Source organism: Pan troglodytes, chromosome 3 (genome assembly GCF_028858775.2).
Source record: "Pan troglodytes isolate AG18354 chromosome 3, NHGRI_mPanTro3-v2.0_pri, whole genome shotgun sequence".
Classification (NCBI taxonomy): domain Eukaryota; kingdom Metazoa; phylum Chordata; class Mammalia; order Primates; family Hominidae; genus Pan; species Pan troglodytes.
This window is the reverse complement of record NC_072401.2, coordinates 147,554,782-147,577,840: the sequence shown is the minus strand read 5'-3', so window position 1 is coordinate 147,577,840 and position 23,059 is coordinate 147,554,782. Positions and strand designations below refer to the sequence as shown.

General features: G+C 41.2%; 2 protein-coding genes across 15 annotated transcripts in view; one reads left to right on the top strand and one right to left on the bottom strand.

The window, feature by feature from the left end:
- ZNF827 (zinc finger protein 827) overlaps positions 1-23,059 on the top strand; it is a 180,820-nt gene that overhangs the window by 149,904 nt on the left and 7,857 nt on the right. For all 14 annotated transcript variants that reach the window (XR_010156713.1, XR_010156714.1, XM_016952308.4 and 11 more), the window contains exons 9-12: positions 9,156-9,293; positions 12,707-12,878; positions 14,003-14,169; positions 22,817-23,008. Coding sequence is in view for 12 of the 14 variants with exons in the window: in XM_016952308.4 (XP_016807797.1) it covers positions 9,156-9,293; positions 12,707-12,878; positions 14,003-14,169; positions 22,817-23,008 (669 nt within the window). In the remaining 2 variants the exon portion in view is untranslated. The remainder of the gene's footprint in view (positions 1-9,155; positions 9,294-12,706; positions 12,879-14,002; positions 14,170-22,816; positions 23,009-23,059) is intronic.
- C4H4orf51 (chromosome 4 C4orf51 homolog) overlaps positions 11,240-23,059 on the bottom strand; it is a 95,810-nt gene continuing 83,990 nt past the window's right edge. Inside the window, exons 7-9 of the mRNA XM_054683420.2 lie at positions 17,643-17,703; positions 15,780-15,850; positions 11,240-11,277 (exon numbers count right to left, since the gene is read on the bottom strand). The gene's annotated coding sequence lies outside the window, so the exon portion shown is untranslated. The remainder of the gene's footprint in view (positions 11,278-15,779; positions 15,851-17,642; positions 17,704-23,059) is intronic.

Sequence of the window (23,059 nt, the reverse complement as noted above, 5' to 3'; positions counted from 1 at the left end):
GAATCAATATTGTCAGTTTGCTTCCATGTTGTAATATAAAATTAGGTTGCTGTTCAGTACAACAGTCCTGATCTTGGTGATGTGATTATATCATTTATTCAATAAGGTTTTATAGAGGATCCCACTAATCTTGGAAGTACAAGTACAGGGAAAACATAGAAGCAACATCCAACTTTTCATACATGGATATTGTAAAGGATTAAGTTATATAGTTTTCTTAAAATGAATATTGTTATAATGGCAGCCATCAATTGGCCTGGATTCTGGCAGTGACTATCTACATTTGGAGGCTTAGAGAAGGTCCCTATGGTGCTCAAGTTCTATGTGATCAGCCTCACTGGAATTAGGGGCACCTAGTACTAGCCATTTCTGTTACCCAAAGAATCAAGGTCCAGTTTTCTACTATTGATTTAATATGACCTGCATAAAGAACCAGATATAGAAAACACAGTTCTTTACGATACAAATCAATCAGTAAGTATTTTTTAAGCTGTTACCTAGCACTAAGCAAAAAAAAATGGTTACCCAGTTTTCCTGGGATGATTTTTCAGAAGCAGCTGTTTACTAAGCAGTTAGCATTGATTTCATATGGCTTAGAGGAGCAGGCAGACTGTGGGTCTGTCTCTGCTCTCCCAGAGTCACTAGGCAGGTTACCTGGGGTCATTACTCAGTTTCTCTAGGCCTCAGTTTTCTTATATGTAAAACAGCAACTTTGAAAAAAATGATTGTTAAGATTCCTCCTTGATCTTGGGTTTGGGGCAGGATGGAGATTTAATTACTGTGGAAACGGTTTCTTGACCCCGTGCAAGATGTGGGGTGCCCTGGGGTCTGAGAAGTCCTGGAGTGTCAGGCTTCATTTTTGCCCTCCTGAAAATGAAGGAGTTGGATTGGAAGTATCAGAGTCCTCTACTTGATCTAATGCTCTGTCAAACAGAGTTTGATAGAACTGTCACCTGAATTCTGTCAGATGGGTTTAATTAATAAAAATTTTTGGAGACATGCTTGACAGGTTTCATATTCCCAGGGCCTGTGCATGGACCCCCTGAAAGTAGTAATGCAAAATTCTACTTTACTAAGTTTGTTAAGCATTGGAGGTTGAAATGAGCCCAAAGAAGATCAAGGCTGTTAACTCTTACATCTAAAAAGAATCTCCACCCAGTGTTTCTAACTGAGCACAGATTGACAAAAACTATTTCTTTTTTTTTTTTTTTTCTGAGACGGAGTCTCACTCTGTCACCCGGGCTGGAGTGCAATGGCGCGGTCTCAGCTCACTGCAATCTCTACCTCCGGGTTCAAGCGATTCTCCTGCCTCAGCCTCCCGAGTAGCTGGGACTACAGGCGCGCGCCACCACGCTCAGCTAATTTGTGTATTTTTAGTAGAGACGGGGTGTCACTATGTTGGCCAGGCTGTTCTCGAACTCCTGACCTTGTGATCCACACGCCTCGGCCTCCCAAAGTGCCGGGATTACAGGCCTGAGCCACTGCGCCCGGCCGACAAAAACTATTTCTCAATTCTTCTATCTTAGCAGTTCATTGAGGTAACACCTTGGCCAGCAGAAATCTTTGGGTGAGTGTAATGGTCCTTAAAGGGGAAGTTGGTTCTGCCAAGACCTGCAGAGAGGTGGTCATAGGGAGCCTAGTAAGTCTGTTAGGACTGGCATGAGCAACACTTCTGGCATCTTGTGCAGGGTCACCAGTAGTAAATGAAATGATGGGACAGGTCACCAGTGCCAGCCATCTGCATTGTGGCTGCTGTTCCAGTACAGCTGTGACACTGCAAGATAGATCCTCTGAGCTGGAAATTCTAAAACGGTAGATGTTGGCAAGTAACCCTAAATTGAAATGACTCTGAAAAAATTAAAAAGGGATACAGACGAGCTGCAAGCACTGGAACAAAGATATTAACCCCCAAAGAGTCATAACCACAGCTGACTCTTAGCTTCACAAGCAGCCCTCAGAAGGTGGTAGCTTGTTTTAAGCAGAGGCCATGCAGAACCCATGAAACCAAAGGACAGAGCCAGTAGGGCTGGCGTCTGACCAGAAAGTTCCATGCCCTCTGCTTTCTGCATGGAAAATGACCTGGTAGGTTTTAACCTATCCAAGACTACAGAGGATTTCAGAATTTCAGTTTGAGGTATGCCTCAAAACATTCCAGCCTTGATCATGAAAGAAAGAAGTGATCAAAATACCATATGTCACAATGGAAAACCCAAGCGGCCCCAGAGCCTCTTCTTCAGTAATGAGATTTAGTTGATCTGAACAGTTATTTATGCATTGAGGTAATATTTTGGCCAATCTTTTGCTTACAGCTGTCGCCAAATAAAGCCTTCTGTCTTAGCATTTCTTTTACCAAAATCAGGTTGAGAGATGGTTCTTTGAGAGGACTGTTTTATCAGGGAATACAGGGATCTTTTCACACAGTAAAATGTGCCCACAAAGCCAAACAATACACCAAATATAGAGTCAAATTATGTTAAAATTGAAAGGAAACAAACTAAAGTCTTTTCCTTTGTCCCTGTTGTTTTTTGAGGTTTTGCTTATCTGTTTGTTTGTTTAATTTTACCAAAAATGCTCCCCAAATGGCAATGAAAGGTTCAAGGGAACTTTCTTCAGTAATACCATGTTTACCTCAGAGAGGATTGGCTGTTAGGACTTCCCTAGTTGATCTTCCTCTTGTTCCTTCTTTATTGTAAGTTTTGACATATTACAGTTTCTAACATCTCTGTGCCTGGAAATATTCTAGGCTTATACTTTTAATAATAGAAATGGAGAAAAGTGCTAGTGTCTGTGGATTGTTGCTAAATCTGCACATGTGTAACCAAGAGTATTAAACTCAGAGCCAAAGAACAGGAAGAGAAGAAAAATCCCTCCTTTGTTTGTTTGTAGACTTTGGCATTGATTTCATGTGGCTTGGAAGAGCTTGAATGACACCGTGGGTCTGTCTCTGCTCTCCCAGAGTCACTAGCCAGGTTACCTGGGGTAATTACTTCGGTTCTCTTGGCCTCAGTTCCCTTATATATAAAACAGAAAACATTGAACAAGATGATCGTTCAGGTTCCTCCTTGAACTAAGATTTGGGGCAGGATAGAGACTCAGTTACTGTGGAAACTGTTGCCCAACCTTGGGCAACAGTTGTGGGTTACTCTGGGGCAGGAGAGGTCCTGGAATATAATGCTTCATTTTTATCCTCCTGAAAATGAACAAATTGGATCTGAAGATAACTGAGTGCTCTACTTGATAATAATGTATTGTCAAGCAGATTTTGATAGAACTCCTTCCTAAATTCTACCGAATGGGTTTAATTAAGGAAAGTTTTTGGAGGCATGCTGGATGGGTTTCATCTTCCCAGGACCTACGCATGAAATGAGACATGTCCCCTTGAATAACTAGGTTATAAGAAGCATAGTTTGCTCTGTTGTATTTTGGCCAACTAGTCCTCATCATTATGGATGATAGGCCTCAGTTCACCATTAACAGGAGGAGCTGAAAGCCTTGTTTTGGGATTGCTAAGATGAGATCGTTCTCCTTACACTGTGTTCCTACTTTTCTAGCCATACTGGAAGGACAAAAGTGCTTAATCCTACACATCTATTTGCTTCATTTAAAACAAAAACCTATATAAGGAAGAGGAAAAGCCCAAATGGCATTCAAGGCAAACATCATAGGTGGAAAAGTAGAGAAAAAACATCTGATCACATAATACCAAGTAGCCAGGAATTTCTGGAAGCAATTTATGGTTATCCCAGGGATCAGAATATAAGAGTGTGAAACGAAATAAAATGCTTTATAAGAGACAAAATCCTATGAGACTCTGTACAAAAAAAGAGGTTACCGTTAGACAAGTATTTCAAAAAGAAATGAAGAGAATCTTAAGTATACATTCAAGCTACGTAAAATAATGAAACAAATGCTAAGGGATGTGGGAATCAAGATGAAGAAGAGCAAAAATTTAAAAACGGTACCCATATTCCAAGCTGTTTTGTGACTTTGGAACTAACTTAAAAGCAGTTATTGATATGTGCACTTCTCTTTTACATATATTATGCTGCATAAAAAGTTTTTTTAAAGGAAATTCCTGAGTAATCTAAAAGAAGCTTTTAAGGTTTTTCTTTCCCAACAGAAGAAGATAATTAAGATGGAAATGTGTTCAGCTGGCTGTACACTTGTTGCTGTTGATAATGAATATGGAGAGTTCTTCACAGGATGGGGGATTTTGGGAATTAAAGCCTGTCAAAAGGTGGCACCTAATGTTCAAAGTCCTAAGACCAAGAGGAACCATAGGAGGAGCCTTCAGTTAAGAGTATTATAAGTAATAGAAAACCCAACCAACGGTGGCTGAAACAAACAGGGACTTATTTCCCTCACAAAACAAAAAGTCCAAAAGTGGGTGGTTGCTGGCGTTCATTCAGCTACTGAGAAATGCCACAGAGGACTGTATTACTCAGTTCCTGCAGTGCTATCAAGAAATACCTGAGACTGGGTAATTTACAATGAAAGGGGTTTAATTGGCTCACAGTTCCATAGGCTGTACAGGAAGCATGATGCTGGCATCTGCTTGGCTTCTGGGGAGGCCTCAGGAAACTTTCCGTCATAGTGGAAAGTGAAGGGGAAGCAGGCACATGTTACATGGCCAGAGCAGTAGGAATAGAGAAGGGGAAGGTGCTGCACACTTTTCAACAACCAGATCTCGTGAGAACTCACTATCATGAGAACAGCACCAGAGAGACCATGCTAAACCATTCATGAGAACTCCACCCCCATGATCCAATCACCTCCCACCAGGCCCCACCTCCAATATTGGGAATTATAATTTGACATGAGATTTAGGCAGGGACACAGAACCAAACCACATCAAGGACCTATACTTTTCCCATCTTTCCCTTTCTCCATCCTTGGGAGTTGGCTTTTGTCTTCATGCCTTATATTCACAAAATGGCTGCCAGAGTCCCAGCCATTTCTTCTGTGATCAAGGCTGGAAAAGAGAAGGGGTCAATACCAGTCATATCCTTCGTTTTAACAGAAACGCAAAAGCCTTCTCAGAACTTTGGCACATGGCTACCCCAGCTGCTTCCATGGCTGGAGAAGGCAGGGGATAAGGAAAGTTGAGAATGACTGTTGGGTTAACTGAAAATAGCAACTGCCAGAGTTCATCATAAAGAGAATCATCTTGTGGCTTGATGCTATTGGGAAGAGGTAAGAATTTAGAGCCTTTGGGAGTATGGCTCAGGACTGCAAACATTTCCACTAATAGAATCATGGAAGCAGTTAGTGAATTGAGTTAAAACAGCAATTCAAAAGGCAGGTAGCCTGATTTTTCATTCTGAATTGGCCATAGGCCTTAATGAATATTACTAAATTATTAGTCTTTCCTACTATAAAATAAGAATAATGTCTATTCACCTCACTTCGACCCTTTTATTCAGTCATTCATTTATTCAACAAATATATACTAAGCACCTCTTATGTAGCAGAGATTGTGCTAATGCTGAGGATACACAAATAAATAATGCAAAACCTTTACCCCAGGGGAGGGAGGCCAGGGGACGTGTTGACTGAGTACTGCTTCACGTTGGACTATGCTGGGTGCTTTATATGCAGAATATATATATATACGGCTTATAGAAGATATGTAAACAAGTGATATAATAGGAAAAGTGGTACAACGGAAATATTCATAAAAGTGCCCTGGAACAGAGCAGGGGAAATGACTAACTCTACCTTGGGAACTGGGCAGGGCTTCACCGAGGAGATGAAATCTGAGATAGGGCTTCAAATTGAGTCTGAGTTTATTATACAGAAGTAGTTGGGGGAGTAGCTTTTGGTGGAGGAACAGTTGATTCAAAAGCAATGACACTTAAAAGGGAATTGTTTGTTCCTGAAAAGTCAAGCAGTCTACTTTGCCAAGCATTCGGGTGGTGGGAGGTGGCCAAAGCCAGGCCATGAAGGACTCAGAAGCCAGAAGTTTGGCCTTGAGGAGCCTTTGGCATACAGAACAAGACATGATGAGATTTGTGCCTGGGAAAGATCATTCTGGAATCTGTGAGGTGAGGAAGGGCTGTTGGAAGGGGTCTGATAGCAGAGAACCTGTTTTGGAGGCTTTTGCCACAATGTTGGTGAAAGATGATGACACAATTAAGGCAGTGAGGTCTAGAAAGACCTACATAAGATCACCAGCTTCTGGTGACTGATTGGATGTGTTGAAAGAGAGTCGGGGGAGGAATCAAAAAAGATTCCAAATTTTCTCACATGGCACTTGGGTGGCATCATTCACAGGAGATGCAGGAGAGTGTGGCATTTGCTGAGCCCCATTTCAGCTTCATCTCATCTCAGCTCCTGGAAAAAGGAACGGGCCTTTGCTTCAGGTCTTGTGTTGCCACAGTAATACTCCTCCCCCGACTGCCTCTCCCGCCAGGCCCCACCCAGCTGTGATTTCGAGGTCATGTTCTGGGATAAGACTCCAAATGGCCTGTGGTTGCCTTGTTCCTGTGTGCAAAATGAAAATGGATTGCTGTAGCAAATGCAAACATGAGGTGGGGAGAGCAGCGATTCCTAGACGAGGCTTGGAGTTGGGCGCGGGACTGTGGCTGAGCAGTCATGGGTGCCCTGTGACAACTGCCTGCCTCACTGCGGCTCCGGGGATTCTTCCCACTCAGCTGCAGCACAGCCTCGGTAGCTTTCATCATTTTCTAAGACCAGTGGACGGAGTCAGACAGTTCATGATGCTTCAGCTTCTCGAGTACATGACTGATACTTGAAGGAATTATTAAGATGCTTATCTATTTTTAATTGCATCTACTTATTTGATATTTGACCCAATTCATTCATTCTTGTTGTGAATGTATTAAGAGACCCTGTACCCTCTTGACCTCTCCTTATAATTATTACCGTTATTGTTCTTTGAAGCGCTGTTTTGATTATACACTTAAAAGGAGCTACTGATATACTGAAATTCATGCACAGCTGAAATGCCCACTGCGTGGACTCAAGGACAGCCGTTTAAGAGTAGTTCTTGTCCTCAGAAGTTCAACTCCCTTTTTTTTACTTCCCTTCACCCACACTTCTGCCCTCTTCCCCTTTAGAGGTTTTTAGTCACACATTTCTACTTTAATAAGAGCAACCCTTCTTCCTGAGGCCCCAAGTGCTATGTTTTAACAAACACAGATAAATCAATTCATGTGCTTTATCAGTGTTGGGATTGCTGGCAGGTGCCTCACAGCGAACATTATTGCAATTTCACCATCATTTCCCCTCCTCCCGTTTCCAGACATATATTCATATTTGTTTCTTCTTCCCTATCTGGCAAATTATTCCAATGAAAATTGATCCCATTGATTTAGCCACATACAGGTGGAAGCCTGTATTTGGGAAGCAGTTTTAGCCAAATTGTGTGAAATAAAGTTTTTTCTTCTGATGTTATCTCTGACCCATGTTGTGAGCATTTTCTTTTTTCTTTTTTTTTTTCTTTTTTCTTTTTTTTTTTTTTTGAGACGGTGTCTCGCTCTGTTGCCCGGGCTGGAGTGCAGTGGCACAATCTCGGCTCACTGCAACCTCCACCTCCTGGGTTCATGCCATTCTTCTGCCTCAGCCTCCTGAGTAGCTGGGATTTCAGGCGCCTGCCACCACGCCCGGCTAAATTTTTGTATTTTTAGTGGAGACAGTGTTTCACCGTGTTAGCCAGGATGGTCTCAATCTTCTGACCTTGTGATCCCCCCGCCTCGGCCTCCCGAAGTGCTGGGATTACAGGCTTGAGCCACCGCGCCCAGCGTGAGCATTTTCATCTGCATGGATTAGGAGAAGTTCTTACCACCATTCAATTATCACCACATGGTGTCCAGTTCTATAATGCAGTACTGAGCTTTAAGGAGATTTGCAATTATTTACTGAGGTAAAAGACAAGATATTAACTTAATGTGTCATTTGTCTTGGTCTTCAAAGTGAGGTGAAAAGCCTATCAGTGGCCCATTCAAGTGTCCTTTTAGAAGTGTCTCCTTCTCTCTTTCTGGTGTTCTCTGTCACCTATTTTATGACATTATCATAGGAGGAATGTTTGTATAATCTGGTACAGTTCCACAAGAAGAAACATGGATTAGAAAATTAAAGGTAATCCTAGGGATAAGAATGAGAAAATAAAAACTCTTTAAGACGATTAGAGAATGTATTAAAGTCCATTTATTTCATTCATGGCTATGAATTATGGGTAGATAACTTGTGGCACTGTTTTCCCAAATATGAGACCTTTGGGGGAAATTCTGGTTCATTCTTGCATTAGGGAATTTTCTGTGGCACAGCGTGCGGTAGTTATCACTGATTCTACTTAGCACAAATTCCTCATTAAGGATTTTGCACAAACTGGAATGAAGAGCAAAGCTTTCTTCTTAAAGAGAATGAAAGCATATTTCCTTTCAAGGGATAGGACCATTTATTTTCACATCAGAATCTGAGATTTACAATTCTTTTTTGTTTGTTTGTTTGTTTTTGAGTTAGCGTCTCACTCTGTCACCCAGGCTGGAGTGCAGTGGCGTGATCTCAGCTCACTGTAACCTCCGCCTCCCAGCTTCAAGTGATTCTCGTGCCTCAGCCTCTGAAGTAGCTGGGATTACAGGCACCCGCCACCACGCCAGCTAATCTTTGTATTTTTAGTAGATACAAGGTTTCACCATGTTGGCCAGGCTGGTCTTGAACTTCTGAGCTCAAGTGATCTACTCGCCTCAGCCTCCCAAAGTGCTGGGATTACAGGTGTAAGTGACCAAGCCCAGCCTACAATTCTTTATTTACTGCCTTGTGGCAAGAGCCTACATTTCTGGAATTTTAACATGCAACTCAGGCAACTCATTTAACAAGTATTTATTGAGTATCTGCTGTATACGAGGCACAGTGCTATCAACTGACTAGAGGGTTAGTTGGCTGGTCTTTAGTGATGAAAGAGAGAAAATACTGAAGAATTGACAGGGGTCAGAATCCACTTGCCACCGCAGCTTTCAAGAACGGCCTTCTTAGAGACAGGAAATGAGCAGGAAAACCAGTTACGGAGACTCATTTGCAATTACTAGCCACATTCTTCAGAGAGAAGGCTCTGCTGAAATCCTGAATGTTGACTAACAGAAAATGTATTCTTGTTGCCTTATTTCTCATGATGCTTTGTTCTTTTCACCCAGAAACAGAAAAGATAGTCCTAGAGGCAGGAAATGGATTACCATCCTGGAAATTCAATGACCAGCTTTTTCCCTGTGACGTGTGTGGGAAAGTGTTTGGCCGACAGCAGACATTGTCCCGACACCTCTCGCTGCACACAGGTGAGTGAGTAGGGCCTGGGCTGTCAGCCCTCTATGCTCCATCACCAACTTCTTTACTCTCCGGAAGCTGAGTTTCTCTAAGAGGGGCATTACAGGAAGTGCTGGGAATGGCTGACCTTTTCAAGCCATTTTCTCTGGCATGTTTAAAGAAGACCTTGGAAAGGCTTTTTTGTTTGTATTGAAAGGGTTCATTGAGTTCCAGGTAGGACTGATGAGAAAATATACACAATTTAGGTTTATTCAGGTAAAATTCCTAAACTCTGTTAAAAAAATGTATTGAGTTCATCTTGAAAGTGAAGGACAGGGGGACACACTCCATCTTACTGGTTTTATCTTATTGTTGTGGGTGGGAGCAGCCAGGGAAAAGGCACCTTGGTGGAGAAACAGCTTCTGCCTTTATTTACGTATAATTGTGGAGAAATATGGTTGGTTCTGAGAGTTGGGAAAGGGAAGGCAACCAAGTTAACAAGGAGGAATAAATAGTAACTTAGTCCACACAGCAAAAATAATTGAAGACAAAAAGACATAAGGTAAAATCAGTAGTAAACATAAAGCAAGATGGAAATAATAAAATCAAACATTTCCATTTTTACACTGAAATCAGGTTTTTAAATAATCCAGATATATCTTATTTACAGGGAACAAAAAAACAAAATGATAAAGAAAAGTTCAAAATAAAGATTTCGTACATCACACAAAATTTAAAAAGCAAGACAGGAAGTATTAATAGGACAAGATTAATTTTTTCTTTTTTTCCCCCCAAGATAGGGTCTCGCTCTGTCACCCAGACTGGAGTGCAGTGGCTCCATCCCAGCTAACTGCAACCTCTGCCTCCCGGGTTCAAGTGATCCTTCCATCTCAGCTTTCTGAGTAGCTGGGACTACAGGTGCACGCTGCCACTATGCCCAGCTAATTTTTTTTAAAAAAAGGTTTTTGTTGTCGGGCGCGATGGCTCACGCCTATAATCCCAACACTTTGGGAGGCCAAGGCAGGTGGATCACCTGAGGTCAGGAGTTCGAGACCAGCCTGGCCAAAGTGGTGAAACCCCATCTCTACTAAAAATACAAAAATTAGACGGGTGTGGTGGCGCACGCTTGTAATCCCAGCTACTCAGGAGGCTGAGGCAGGAGAATTGCTTGAACCCAGGAGGTGGAAGTTGCAGTGAGCCAAGATCGTGCCACTGCACTCCAGCCTGAGTGACAAGAGCGAAACTCAGTCTCAAAAAAAAACAAAAAGTTTTTTGTAGAAATGGGGTTTCTCCATGCTGCCCAGACTGGTGTCTTTTCTTTTTATATTTTTTAATATTTTTAATTTTAAATTCGACTAAAGACAAAATTTAGGAAAACTTTAACATGTTCAAAAAAGTGGAGTTTTATAAGGTCACATTCTCTGAGCATACTTAAATGAAATTTTAAATAAGTAAGGGTCAATAAAATGTCCTGCCTAATTGGACCAAAGAAAAAGGGAGAAAATAAAAATTCAAATAACAGACATCTAAAAGGAATGAAATAGAGAACACTTCATACGTAAACCTGGAGCAAACAGCAAGAGCTCTAGTCAGAGGAAAATTTATAGAGGTAAACATTTTAATTAGAGAAAGACAAAAATAAAGGAACTTAATGGTCATCTTAAGGAATTGATAAAACAACAAAGTCTAGAAAGAAATGGCCATAAAATAGATAAATCCTGTTAAGCCTGATTAAGAAAATGAAGCAAAAATACTCAAAGTTAGGAATGAAAAAGGAAGCCTAATCATCAATGTGGAAGATGTTAAAGAATTATTGGAGAATAATGAAGCTCTAAGAAAAAAAGCTGAACACTTAGATGACATAGACCATTTAAACAGAATGACTAAAATTGACCCAAAGTGGGGAGGGAACTTGAATCAGTCAGTTCCCAAAGGGAAATTTGGAAAAATTATGAAGGACATACCGTTTATAAAGGCATCAGGTCCAGAAATTTTCGCTGGTAAGTTCTTTCTAACCTTTTGAGAAGAGGAAATTCCAACGTTATTAAACCTTTCCAAATGATAGAAAAAGATTTAAAAAGCTCCACAGTTTCACTTTATGGAGGATGCATAACCTTAATAACAAAACTTAACAACCTCACTTATTCATACAAACACAAAACTTCTAAAGAAAGAACACATTTTATCTGGACGGTGGGGCTCCTCCCCTGACCCTGCTGAGCCCAGATGCCAGCGCTTCAAGATGTTGGGGACCACCTATAACAATAATGGTCTCATATTTTGTAGAGAAGAACTTTTTTCCATGTTCTTCTCTGTGAACTAAAGAAGACAGGTATTTCCTTTAAGCCAGGCACAGTAATACCAAGTAAGCATTAAGGATAGAACACTGGAGTTGTTCTTTCCTTCATCTTCTGCTATTACCTTTATCTGTGTGATGAAAGCAAAGCCTGCTCCTTTTACTTTAATTTGCTTGATTAATCAAACAAATTCAGAATGCCACTCTGGAAACGATCCTGAAACATTTGTCAGTTTTATGAGAGGGTTTCCATTAAGAAATTAATTGAAATTCTTTATTTTATTTATGTAAAATGAAATTTCCAATTAAATTATTTCACGCAGCATTTTTTCCCCTTAATTTCATTAGTTTTTTTATTTCTTGGCCGACCCAGGCCAGGAGCTTAGGGAAAATGATGAGGTCTCTTTTACACTGTAGTCCTGCAAATGCTGTGTTTTATTCCCCCTCCCCTGCTCAGTACTCACCCACGACTGACACATGGGGTACACACACACACACACACACATGCACACTTGCTCACTCACAGAATATTCTTTTGCCCTGTGTGGGGCTTACCTTATCAGGAAAATGGGCTGTGGGTGTCCAGGAAAAAAAAAGCAGGTTATCTATTCTAGTTGCCCTGGGACTTTTTTTTTTTTTTCTTTTTTTTTGAAACAAGGTTTACCTCCGTCACCCAGGCTGGAGTGTAGTGATGTGATTGTGGTTCACTGTAACCCTGACCTCCTGGGCTCAAGCAATCCTCCCACCTCCTCCTCCCAAGTAGCTGGGACTACAGGCACGTGCCACCACACCTGACTAATTTTTTTAAAATTTTTTGTAGAGATGGAGTCTCGCTGTGATGCCCAGGCTGGTCTCGAGCTCCTGTCCTTAAGTGATCTTTCTGTCTTAGCCTCCCAAACTGCTAGAATTACAGGTGTGAGCCACAGTGCCCAGCCGGAGATTTTCTTTTATATTTAGAAGTACTAATACAGGAGTGACCTGCTGGGTAAAGACTTTTAGATACTTACAATTCCTAGGCATTACCATTGTCTCCATCTGAAATATGACTTGAACCATTCTTTCCTTGATACCTTTAACTGATTCTTGCAAGGTGTTGGGACTTCCTTTTTTGAAAGCGATTTGGGCTTTTTCCTGTTCCTTCTCCCCCAGAGGAAAGAAAATACAAATGCCACTTGTGCCCCTATGCTGCTAAGTGCCGTGCAAATCTGAACCAGCACTTGACCGTCCATTCCGTGAAGCTGGTGAGTACAGACACCGAGGACATTGTCAGCGCCGTCACCTCTGAAGGCAGTGACGGGAAGAAACATCCTTATTATTACAGGTGAGTTGCAGATGGAACATGCTAGTCCGCCTTTCTCAGACTCTTGACTTCAACACTTCCTACCTGTCTGCTGTGGGCATACATCACGAGGCCCCTTTTCTCAGTCATAGCCTGGCCTTCATTTGAGTAATTTCTTTGCTCAGATTGAGCCCTGCAGTTGCACAGACTCCTCTCTTGGTTTGGGTGCCCCTGGTAGTATTAATTGAAAGAGAAATGGTCTTAGAGGTGGCTCTCTGGGGTGGAGCTCCAGACAGAGACGGGCTCTGGGGATGATGAATTTTTAGGTCTGTTCAGCTCAGAAGCTCCAACCTTTGTAACTGAGTGCGTTGCTGCTCCCTAAGAATTGTTTAAAAAAAAAAAAAAAAAAAAGCTGAGGAAATATAAATCTGAGAACCCCAGAGAACTAGCCCAGAAGGCGTTATGTATTTCCCCATGGTTGTATCACACTTTAGTACGTGGATTTTATGTTTCATTTCTGTATTCAATCATGAATCAATATTGGTTTGATTGCCATAAAACCCCCAAGTTTCTGGCTGTCAAATCTTGTCCTAGAGAGTTGCCATACTGATTGGTGGAAACTTGCTTTTGCAGGAAATGTCTCTAGCAGTGGGTGGCTTCTATCAGAAGTTGTCCCGGATAGAGTAGCCTCTTGCTTGGAGTGCCATACAACAAACTGTAGGTGCTTTCATTGCTACTAGGGAAGGTTTCCAGAGCCAGAGAGAGGTTCCTGGACTATGAGGTGCTCTCCGAGTTTATCGGTGGACCAGCACCACTAAATACCTTGGCAATGCTACCCCACATCTCTTTGCCCAAAGGAAATCAATTAGGTGATGTGCAGCATCTGGAATCCATAGTTGTAAATTAACTTTATGATTATTTAGCATCATTATAACACATATGTGATTGTTACATGATGCTGGCCCTTAGTCTCTTTGGCACAGTGACTACTTTAGAGGCATCCCAGAAAGCAGAAGAATTTTCTAATGCAAAACCTTTTGGTGGGGAGACAAATGTGTTTCAAATTCCAGTTTTCTTGAGTGTACTGTGTATAAATGGACAGCCCACATTTAGAAGTATGTGTCACCCTTTTCTCTCCCCCTCTTTTCTTTTACCCTTTCATGTAGTTGTCACGTGTGTGGATTTGAGACCGAGCTCAATGTCCAGTTTGTCAGCCACATGTCACTCCACGTGGACAAGGAGCAGTGGATGTTTTCGATCTGCTGCACTGCCTGCGACTTCGTCACCATGGAGGAAGCAGAGATAAAGACTCACATTGGCACCAAGCACACAGGTGACCATTCCTGTCTGTCCTTCTCACACTCCTTCTCCATCCCCTGCACCCCAGAGCACCTGCCACCTGGCCGAAGCATCCCCACTGCCCTGAGACATTGCCCTTTTCCTTCCATGGAAGGAAGGACTTTCCCAAGGCATGAAAGCCACATTTCCCTGTAGTCATAATACTGTTTCCTGGCATGCCTTGTGCCCCACTGCTCTGAAAGACTCCCAAGTTCAGATGTGGTTGAGAGGTGCCGAGCTCTTTGCTTGTTGCTCATCCTGATCCTCTTCCTTATCACCATATGTGACAGTCTTTCAATGCCCCAGTCTTACGCCTTTGCACACTGGCTCTCATTTAAGCCCCATAGCAACCCTCTAAGTGAATACTATTGTTATCACACTGTACAGTACAGGTGAAGAAACAGGCTTAACAGAGGTGAGATATTCCATCCAAGGTCAGCAACTAGGGGTTGCTGTGGTCACTAGTTTCAGTCACTAGTTCAGTGGTCACTAGTTTCAGTGACTACTGAAACTCAGCCCAGAACAGTTTTCATTCCAGAGCTTGCTCTCTGTATCATTGCTGTTCTGACAGCCCCGAGAAACACTTGGCAGAGCTTCGAACCTTTCTGTTTTCCCATGCCAGGGCACTACACACCTACTTCTGTAGGCTCTGTTCCTCTCCAGTGAAACTGCAGCCCTGACACTCTCCTTAATGACGCATGGCATGTGTGTTCGCGGCCAAAGAAAACCAGATTCTCCTGAAACAAACCCATCACTGTCTAGGCCATGGCCAAGGCTTCACCAGTGCTCGCCTGTTATTTAAGCTTCTTGCCATTCTGGTTAACTTCTTCCATTTATTGATGTTAACATTCTGACTTCACCATGCAATTATACTCTCACAAGTGATGGTTACAAATGATACCAGCAAGGAGTCATTAAGTGAGAATGAGGAGGAGCTCCGTCTGCATTTGCGGGGCTTACAAATTAAGAGCTGATGTTGCTGATTGCCAGCCCTGGGTGTTGGGTCAGCCCCTCACATCATCAGCACTTGAAGGATTCGGGAAGGGGAATTTCCCTGACAGTTGTGCTGACGATGTACACAGCAGAGGAGGATCTCTCTGTGTTTCTCTGGCCACTTTGGCTCAGTGGTGCCAACAGTAATAAAAGCTTGTTTTTATCAGTAAATTGAGCAGCTATGACTTGGAGGTCTGCAGAGAGCCGTTATGCCGAGTGAGAAGGTGCCATTTTTACAGTCAGTTGTCTGACTGTAACCACATTAGCCTGTGGGCAGCAGGTGAGCTGGGAAACCCATGTTGAAGACAAATTAAATTCAGCATTTCTGGAGTGGCTAATGGAGGAAAAGGCCAAACTCTTTTCCATTACCACTGGCTTTTCAGATAGTCTTTTTTTTCTCCTTTCTGTTAACCTTTGTTCTAACCCTCTTTACTCCAAAGTATACCTGAACCCAGTTGAAAACCTTCCTCCCTCCCATCCTGCTCCAAAGCCCCCTCCACACCCATACCACCATAGAAACCATAGAAACCATATGGCTAGGCAGAAGCTGGACTTGTCATCATTTAATTGTCGTGAGTGGAAACTTCACAACTAACCAGTGCAAACACATACCTCGTAATTACCACAGGGAATGAAGCAAAGATCTTGTTCTCTCTGATGTGGCAGGATTCAGGGCTCATTGTCTAGCAGGAAAGAATATTCTTGTTTGTTAGTACAGTCACCCAAGAGTGAAATGCATTAAAGAAGTTTCTTTTTTAATTCAGTAGGAGCCTTTAATGCTGCTGCTCTAAGAATAAGGTTAAAACCTATTTTATAAGCCAGGGTCCTGCAAGCTTTTTTCAAAGGGGCAAATAGTAAATATTTTAGGCTTTCAGGTCATACAGTTTCTGTCACTACTACTCAACTCGGCTGTTGAAACTTGAAAGTAGTCGTAGACAATATGCAAATGAGTGGGCATGGCCATGTTCCAATAAAACTTTATTTATAAAAACAGGAGGCTGATTTGAGCCCAAGGACTGTAGTTTGCTGACCCCGATTATAAGCTAATGGTCTCACAGCAAGGGTTTCCTGTATTTAGTATAGTTTTGAGATGTTTCAGTTTGACCCAAAATAGATCAATCTAAATCTGTAAATTAGTAAGTTGGACTATTGCAAAGTTATGGTATAAAGCAATATATATGTTATATGACATATATAGCAGTATATATTCCCAAGAACAGGGAGCTTATCTAAGTCACTGCTGTATCTCAGCACCTGCAGCAGGCCCTACACAGTACAAGTGAGGAATCAATGTACCTTCAGTGAATGAATATATTTGTGTGCAAGCTCATCTGTGCACATTTGTGCATGCTAAGTAAGAAAACTATTCAGACGTGACCCTTGCTTGAACCTTAGAGTCCTAGTGACTTATTTCTGTAATCTATGTGGAAGTTACTTGGCATGGAGGAAAGCACACACTGAATTCTCGATCCAGGTTCTAGACCCTATGGTACCACAAGTAGTATTGTGAATGTAGGACCTCAGTTAACTTCTCTGGACCTCCATCTGTTCCCTATATTTTCAGATGCGCAGAAGATGCCCTTAGGCCTAAGATTCTCTAATTTTATGAGCCTTGTTCTCTAATTTGATTTTCCTGTCTTAGGAAAAGGCCCCTATTATTTCAGTACCTTAGGAAATCTGCCACGCTATCTTGTTACCTAAGTGAAGTTGTGATCTACAGGATAAGCTCTAATCAACAGCACGCATTTTGTTTAGTCTCCTACAGAACCCATGCTTTCTCACATTTTCTTATGGGTTGGTGTTACTCCAGGCATGCCTGTGAGTGGTATGTTAAAGGGATACCTGAGGAACTGTCCTCTCATTAGGCATTTCCGCTTAGTGATCCCTCCTCACCTTCTTTCTCACACTGTCTGGCGTCTTGTCCCTGCAGAGAATATCAACAAGGGGAAAATATCCCCTCTGGTGCTTGTGACTTCTTCAATGCAAATTTTGCTGCAATTTCTAAATGTTGCAATAAATGGCATTGAGGAATCTGAATGGCTATTTGGAAAATACAACTATCAATACCTCACCTCACATTGACACCAAAATAAATTCCAGATAACTTACAGAATCCCTATTAACAAATCAGCCCTAGAAAAGCCTGAAGAAAATAGAATATTTATCAAGCTTCCAGAGCGAGAAGGATTTGTAAAAGCTTAAGTGATAAAATAAAGCACAAATGAAAACAATCGAGAGATCTGACACATAAAAATGTCTTCAGTTTGCAAAATAACAGAAAAAGAGAAACAAAACCAAAACCTGGGTCTGAAAAAATGTGTTTACAAAAATGACAAAAGGTTAATATATTTACTACATAGAGTATTCCTATAAACTGTTAAGAAAACCTTTAGGCCTCTAATTGAAGAATTAGCAAAGGATATGAGGACATGAGCAGTCAATTCACAATGAAGAAAATAAAAGCTAACCACTTACCATAAGGAAACACATACAGCCTCACTGGCAGTCCAGCTAAAACTCGAGGCTTATATTCCACCTGTTAAGTTAGGAGAACATTTGATATTAATACTCACTGTTGCTGGGATGATGCTGGTACTCACATTGCTGTTGCCCTGCGGAGTTGTAAAACTCCTTGGAAACTAATTAAGCTGTATATACCAAGAGGCTTAAAATGTAATGCCCTGTGACCCAGTAATCCCATCTCTGGGAATTTATTCATGGGAAAATATTCAATCGGTGAAATATTAATTTTACCTTTAAATTTAATTTTAAGGAACTATTTAAGTAGAATAATCCCCTCCATGGATATAATACAATCATTTAAAACAATGCAAATATTTTCATGAATTTTTTGAGAGCCAACTCTGTACAAATATCTAAAATAGCATGGGAAAATACAAAGTATTAGTTATCATTATTATATTTTATTATGTATGTTTTATAATAGAATAATAATATTTTCTATAATGCTTACCATGATCCAGACATTGTTCTTAATGATTTACATATAAAAACCTATTTAATTATCACAACCACCATATGAGGCAAGTGCTGATATCATCCCTATTTTATAGATGAGATAATTGAGGCACAAAGTTAAGTGCCTTGTTCAAAATAATACAGCTACTAAGTGGTAGAAGTGAGATTCAAACTCACATGTTCTGATCTATTTTATTTATTTATTTATTTATTTATTTATTTATTTATTTATTTATTTTAAGACAGGGTCTCACTCTGTTGCCGAGGCTGGAGTGAAGTGGTGCGATCTTGGCTCACTGCAACCTCCACCTCTCAAGTTCAAGCAATTTTCGTGTCTCAGCCCCCTGAGTAGCTGGGATCACAGGCATGGGGCACCACGCCCAGCTTATTTTTTGGTATTTTTAGTAGAGATGGGGTTTTGCCATTTGGCCAGGCTGGTCTCAAACTCCTGGCCTCAGGCAATTCACCCACCTCAGCCTCCCAAAGTGCTGGGATTACAGGCGTGAGCCACGGCACCCAGCCTGGATCTAGAGTCTTTATTCTTAACCTTAATGGAAACAATTTAAAAGTAGAAGTGCTTACTTTGTTAAGAATAAAAAGTACTCTAAAATGTAACAGTGTCTGTATTGAGGAAGCAAGATGATTGGTAATTTTTTTTATGGTTTCAATTTCCTAATTTGTGCTGTTTAAAATTGTGCAATATTTAGGGGTTTTGTTTTGTTTTTTAAGTTCTCTTCAGCTGGTTGTCCTAATGTGTGAAGTTGCATCACCTGTGCACAGGTGTCCTTCACCAAGATCTTTGTGATGCTGAAGAAGGTAAATGACCACTTGGGTCACAGTTAGCCTTGGACTTGGCTGGCAAGGGCACCCTGGCTCTTTCCACAGACATAGCAAAACAAGATGAGGACAGAAACAGGAGAGGCTGTTTGGACTAGGGATTACACATTGAGCAAGCTGGGCTGCATCACAGAGTGGCTGGCACAGCACGTTGTATCTTTATACATTTATTAATTTAGGTATTTCTGCCTGGTGCCTTAAGCCTAAGGGTACTTGAATCTATGTTTAGAGATGGTAGTTGAAATTAATATGTTTTAATTCTAAAAATGAATTTAAAAGAATCACTTGCAACAGGCGAATATTAGAAGATGGAGTTGCAATATCAGGGATTCAGGGTCTCCGCTAAAAATGTTCTACCTAGAAAATGTAACTAAGCTGGTTAAATATATACTGATAAGCAAATGGCAATAATGGTACTAGTTGTCACATAGCTTTCTTGTACCAAGAGAGAAGTCTGTAGTCTAAAGTCATATACCATTGCTCCTCATGGTCAGTGACTGAGGTCACATACTTGCAGTTCTAATAGGAGCAAGATTTTTAAAATTGTGAACTGAAGTAAGAGTTGTCTGCCCTGGACCCTAAGTGCAGTTCTGACAGGAAAAGGATTTGAAAACATTGTAAGTGGGTACATATTTCTTCCTTTCTCTTTTTAAAAACTTTTAAAAATATGGTCACTCCAGAAAATTTTGAAAATGGAATAAAAGTAAACAAACATGACACCAATAATTTTACACTCTAGATGTAACCCACCATTACAGCTCTATTTCCAAACTTTGTATACCTATAATATATATATATTTATTTATTTATTTATTTATTTATTTTTGAGACGGAATCTTGCTCTGTCACCCAGGCTGGAGTACAATGGTGCCATCTCCACTCACCACAAACTCCGCCTTCATGGGCTCAAGCGATTCTCCTGCCTCAGCCTCCCAAGTAGCTGGGATTACAGGCATATGCCACCACACCTGGCTAATTTAATCTCCTAATAAAGGAAGTTAGGTTCTAACATTTACAGTCACTAGATTGCTTAATGAACTGATTTGAAGATAATTGAAGAATAGTCTCCCTATATTTTCTCCCCTAACCTAAAACGATGGGGTCATGTTGAATCTGTAAATCATTCTGTGGATAATTGACATCTTAACATTCTTAAGTCTTTTGAACCAGGAATAAAGTCTAGCTCTCCAGTTACTTGGGGTTTATAATGTACATCTTTAGGCCAGGTACGGTGGCTCATGCTTGTAATCCCAGTACTTTGGGAGGCCAAAGTGGGCAGATCACTTGAGGTCAGGAGTTCAAGACCAGCCTGGCCAACATGGTGAAACCCTGTCTCTTCTGAAAATACAAAAATTAGCCAGGCATGATGGCACACACCTGTAATCCCAGCTACTTGGGAGGCTGAGGCAGGAAAATTGCTTGAACCCGGGAGGTGGAGGTTGCAGTGAGCTGGGATCACGTTACTGTACTCCAGCTTGGGCAACAGAGTGAGACCCTGTCTCCAAAAAAAGAGTACATCTTTAGTTTATCACAGTAAAACTTCAAATGATCGATTAAACCACTTCATATGTTGTATAAGAACCTCACACAAGTAGACTTCCATTTCTCTCCTCCTAGCCTTTATACTATTGTCATATGTTTACTTATATGTTTTATAAACCCTACAAAACAGTTATTTTTGTTTAAACAATGTTACTTTTATCTTTTAAAGACATTTCAATAATTTAAAAATTATGAATTTATCCATGTATTTATTATTTCCAGCCTCTTCATTCTTTTGTGTAGATCAGTTTTATATCTGGTTTCATTTTCTTCTGCCTGGGCTTTGAACATTTCTTGTAATTCAGGTCTGCTGGTGATGAATTCCTTCATTTGTTTTAATGTGAGCTTTTGTTTGTTGCCTTCATTTTTGAAATATATTTTCACTGGGTATAAGATTTTAGGTTGACAGTGTATCTTTCAGTACTTTAAAGATGTTGCTTTACAGTCTTCTTACTTGCATAGTGTCCAGTGAGAAATCCACTGTCATCCTTGTTTTTGTTCCTGTGCACATAACATATCTTTCTTCCTCTGGCTACTTTCAGGATTTTGTTCTTTAGCACTGATTTTGAACAATTTATGATTTTTTTTGTATAGGTTTCTTCGTGTTTCTTATGCTTGAGGTTCATTGAGCTTCTTGGATCTATGGGTTTATGATTTTCCTCAAATTTGGAAAATTTTTGGCCATTTCAAATTTCCACCCTCCCCACCCCACCAGGGATTCCAATTAAACTTATTTTAAGCTTCCCAAAGGCATCCCACAGTTCACTGATGCTCTTTTCATTTGGGGAGATTCCTTTCTGTTTCATTTCAGATAGTTTCTATAGCTATTATCTTCAGGTTTACTCATCTTTTCCTCTGCCATGTCTAATGGGATTACTGCTGGTAATAGACACTGCTGGTGTTAGACAATGTCTGTTCTGGGTCACCTTTGATTGGTTGATTATTCTCAATTCGAATTGTGTTTATCTTTTTGCACATCTGATCACCTTTGGATGCAGACATTGTGGTTTTTACCATGTTGGGTGCTTAATATTTTATATTCCTATACATACTCTTGACCTTTGTTTTAGGATGCAGATAGCTACCTGGAAACCTCGTTCCTTTGGGGTCTTGCTTTCATGATTCTTTGGCGGGTCTAGATCACTAGGCAGTGATTTATCTAGGTTTAACCCACTACTAAGAGACCTTTCTTAGTTTTCTACCTAATGCCCTGTAAATTGTGTTTTTCCAATCTGACTGGTGGAAACAGGCATTATTTCTAGCCCTCTCTGAGTGCCGGGCACTGTTCTCTAAGCTTTTCAGGTGGCTTTTCCCCCTCCAACTATGGGTAGTTTCTTCACCCCCGTGCTGTGATCCATACTTTGCTGAATACTCAAGGGGGACCCTCTCTGTGTCTCTGGGGTTGTTCTTCTGTGCTGCCCCTTCCTCTCTGATATTCCGTCCTGCAAAATCTGGTCAGACCCTCAGCTCTGTATCCTCCACTCGGAGTCTGTCAGGTTCCACCTGGTTCCTCCTCTCTGCAATGAAGCCTGGAGAGTCTCAAGGCAGGAAACTGATCAGTCATATGGCTCACCTCTTTTGTTTCCTGTCTCTCAGGGGCCACTTTTCTTCATTGCCTAACATCCAGTGATATGAAAACTAGCATTTGGTATATTTTGTCTGATTTTTTTCAGTTGTTAGTAGTAATGGTAAACCCAGTCCCTGACGCGCTCTCTTGAGTAGAAGCAGAAGTCTTCTGACACTAGATTTTAATGGCCAGCTGACTTGTTTGTATCTGGCTTTGAGGGAGAGGGTCCCGAGTACTGATGAAGAGCATGGACCCTGGAGTCAGACGAACTCAAACCTCTTCTCCACCACTTCCCAGCCATATGATCTAGGCCAGATTAACCTTTCTGTGACTCCATTCCCTCATCGTAAAATGGGGCTGATAACAGTTGTGCCACATAGGATTTTTGAAAAAACAAAATGAGATAATTTAAAGTATAATACAGTTCCTGGAACATGGTAACATGTTTAGTATGTCTTTGCTATTACTGTCATTTTATTTTAATTCATGTAAGACCTTAATAAACACTTGTCAAATTAATGAATGCCTGCTCTTGGCCCCCAGTACCACAAAGGAGGTAGGTGCCTTAGGACCTGGGATCCCCCAGCAGTGGGGGAGCTGGGGACATGAGCCTGTGCCCCCAGAATGATGATGCATCCATGAGACTCAACTCGTCACCCTCAGTTGCTATAATTCTGAGGATTTTCATCTCATTAACAGACTAGGTTATTTGCTTATTTTTCAGGGGAAGACAGGAAGACCCCCAGCGAATCAAATAGCCCCTCTTCATCCTCCCTCTCAGCTCTGAGTGATTCAGCCAACAGCAAAGATGATTCAGATGGCTCCCAGAAAAACAAGGGCGGGAACAATCTGCTGGTCATCTCTGTCATGCCTGGGAGCCAGCCCTCACTGAACAGTGAGGAAAAGCCAGAGAAAGGTAAGGAGGAGGTGGGTGTGAGCCTGCTCAACCCTCCGCACCCAGGATGAC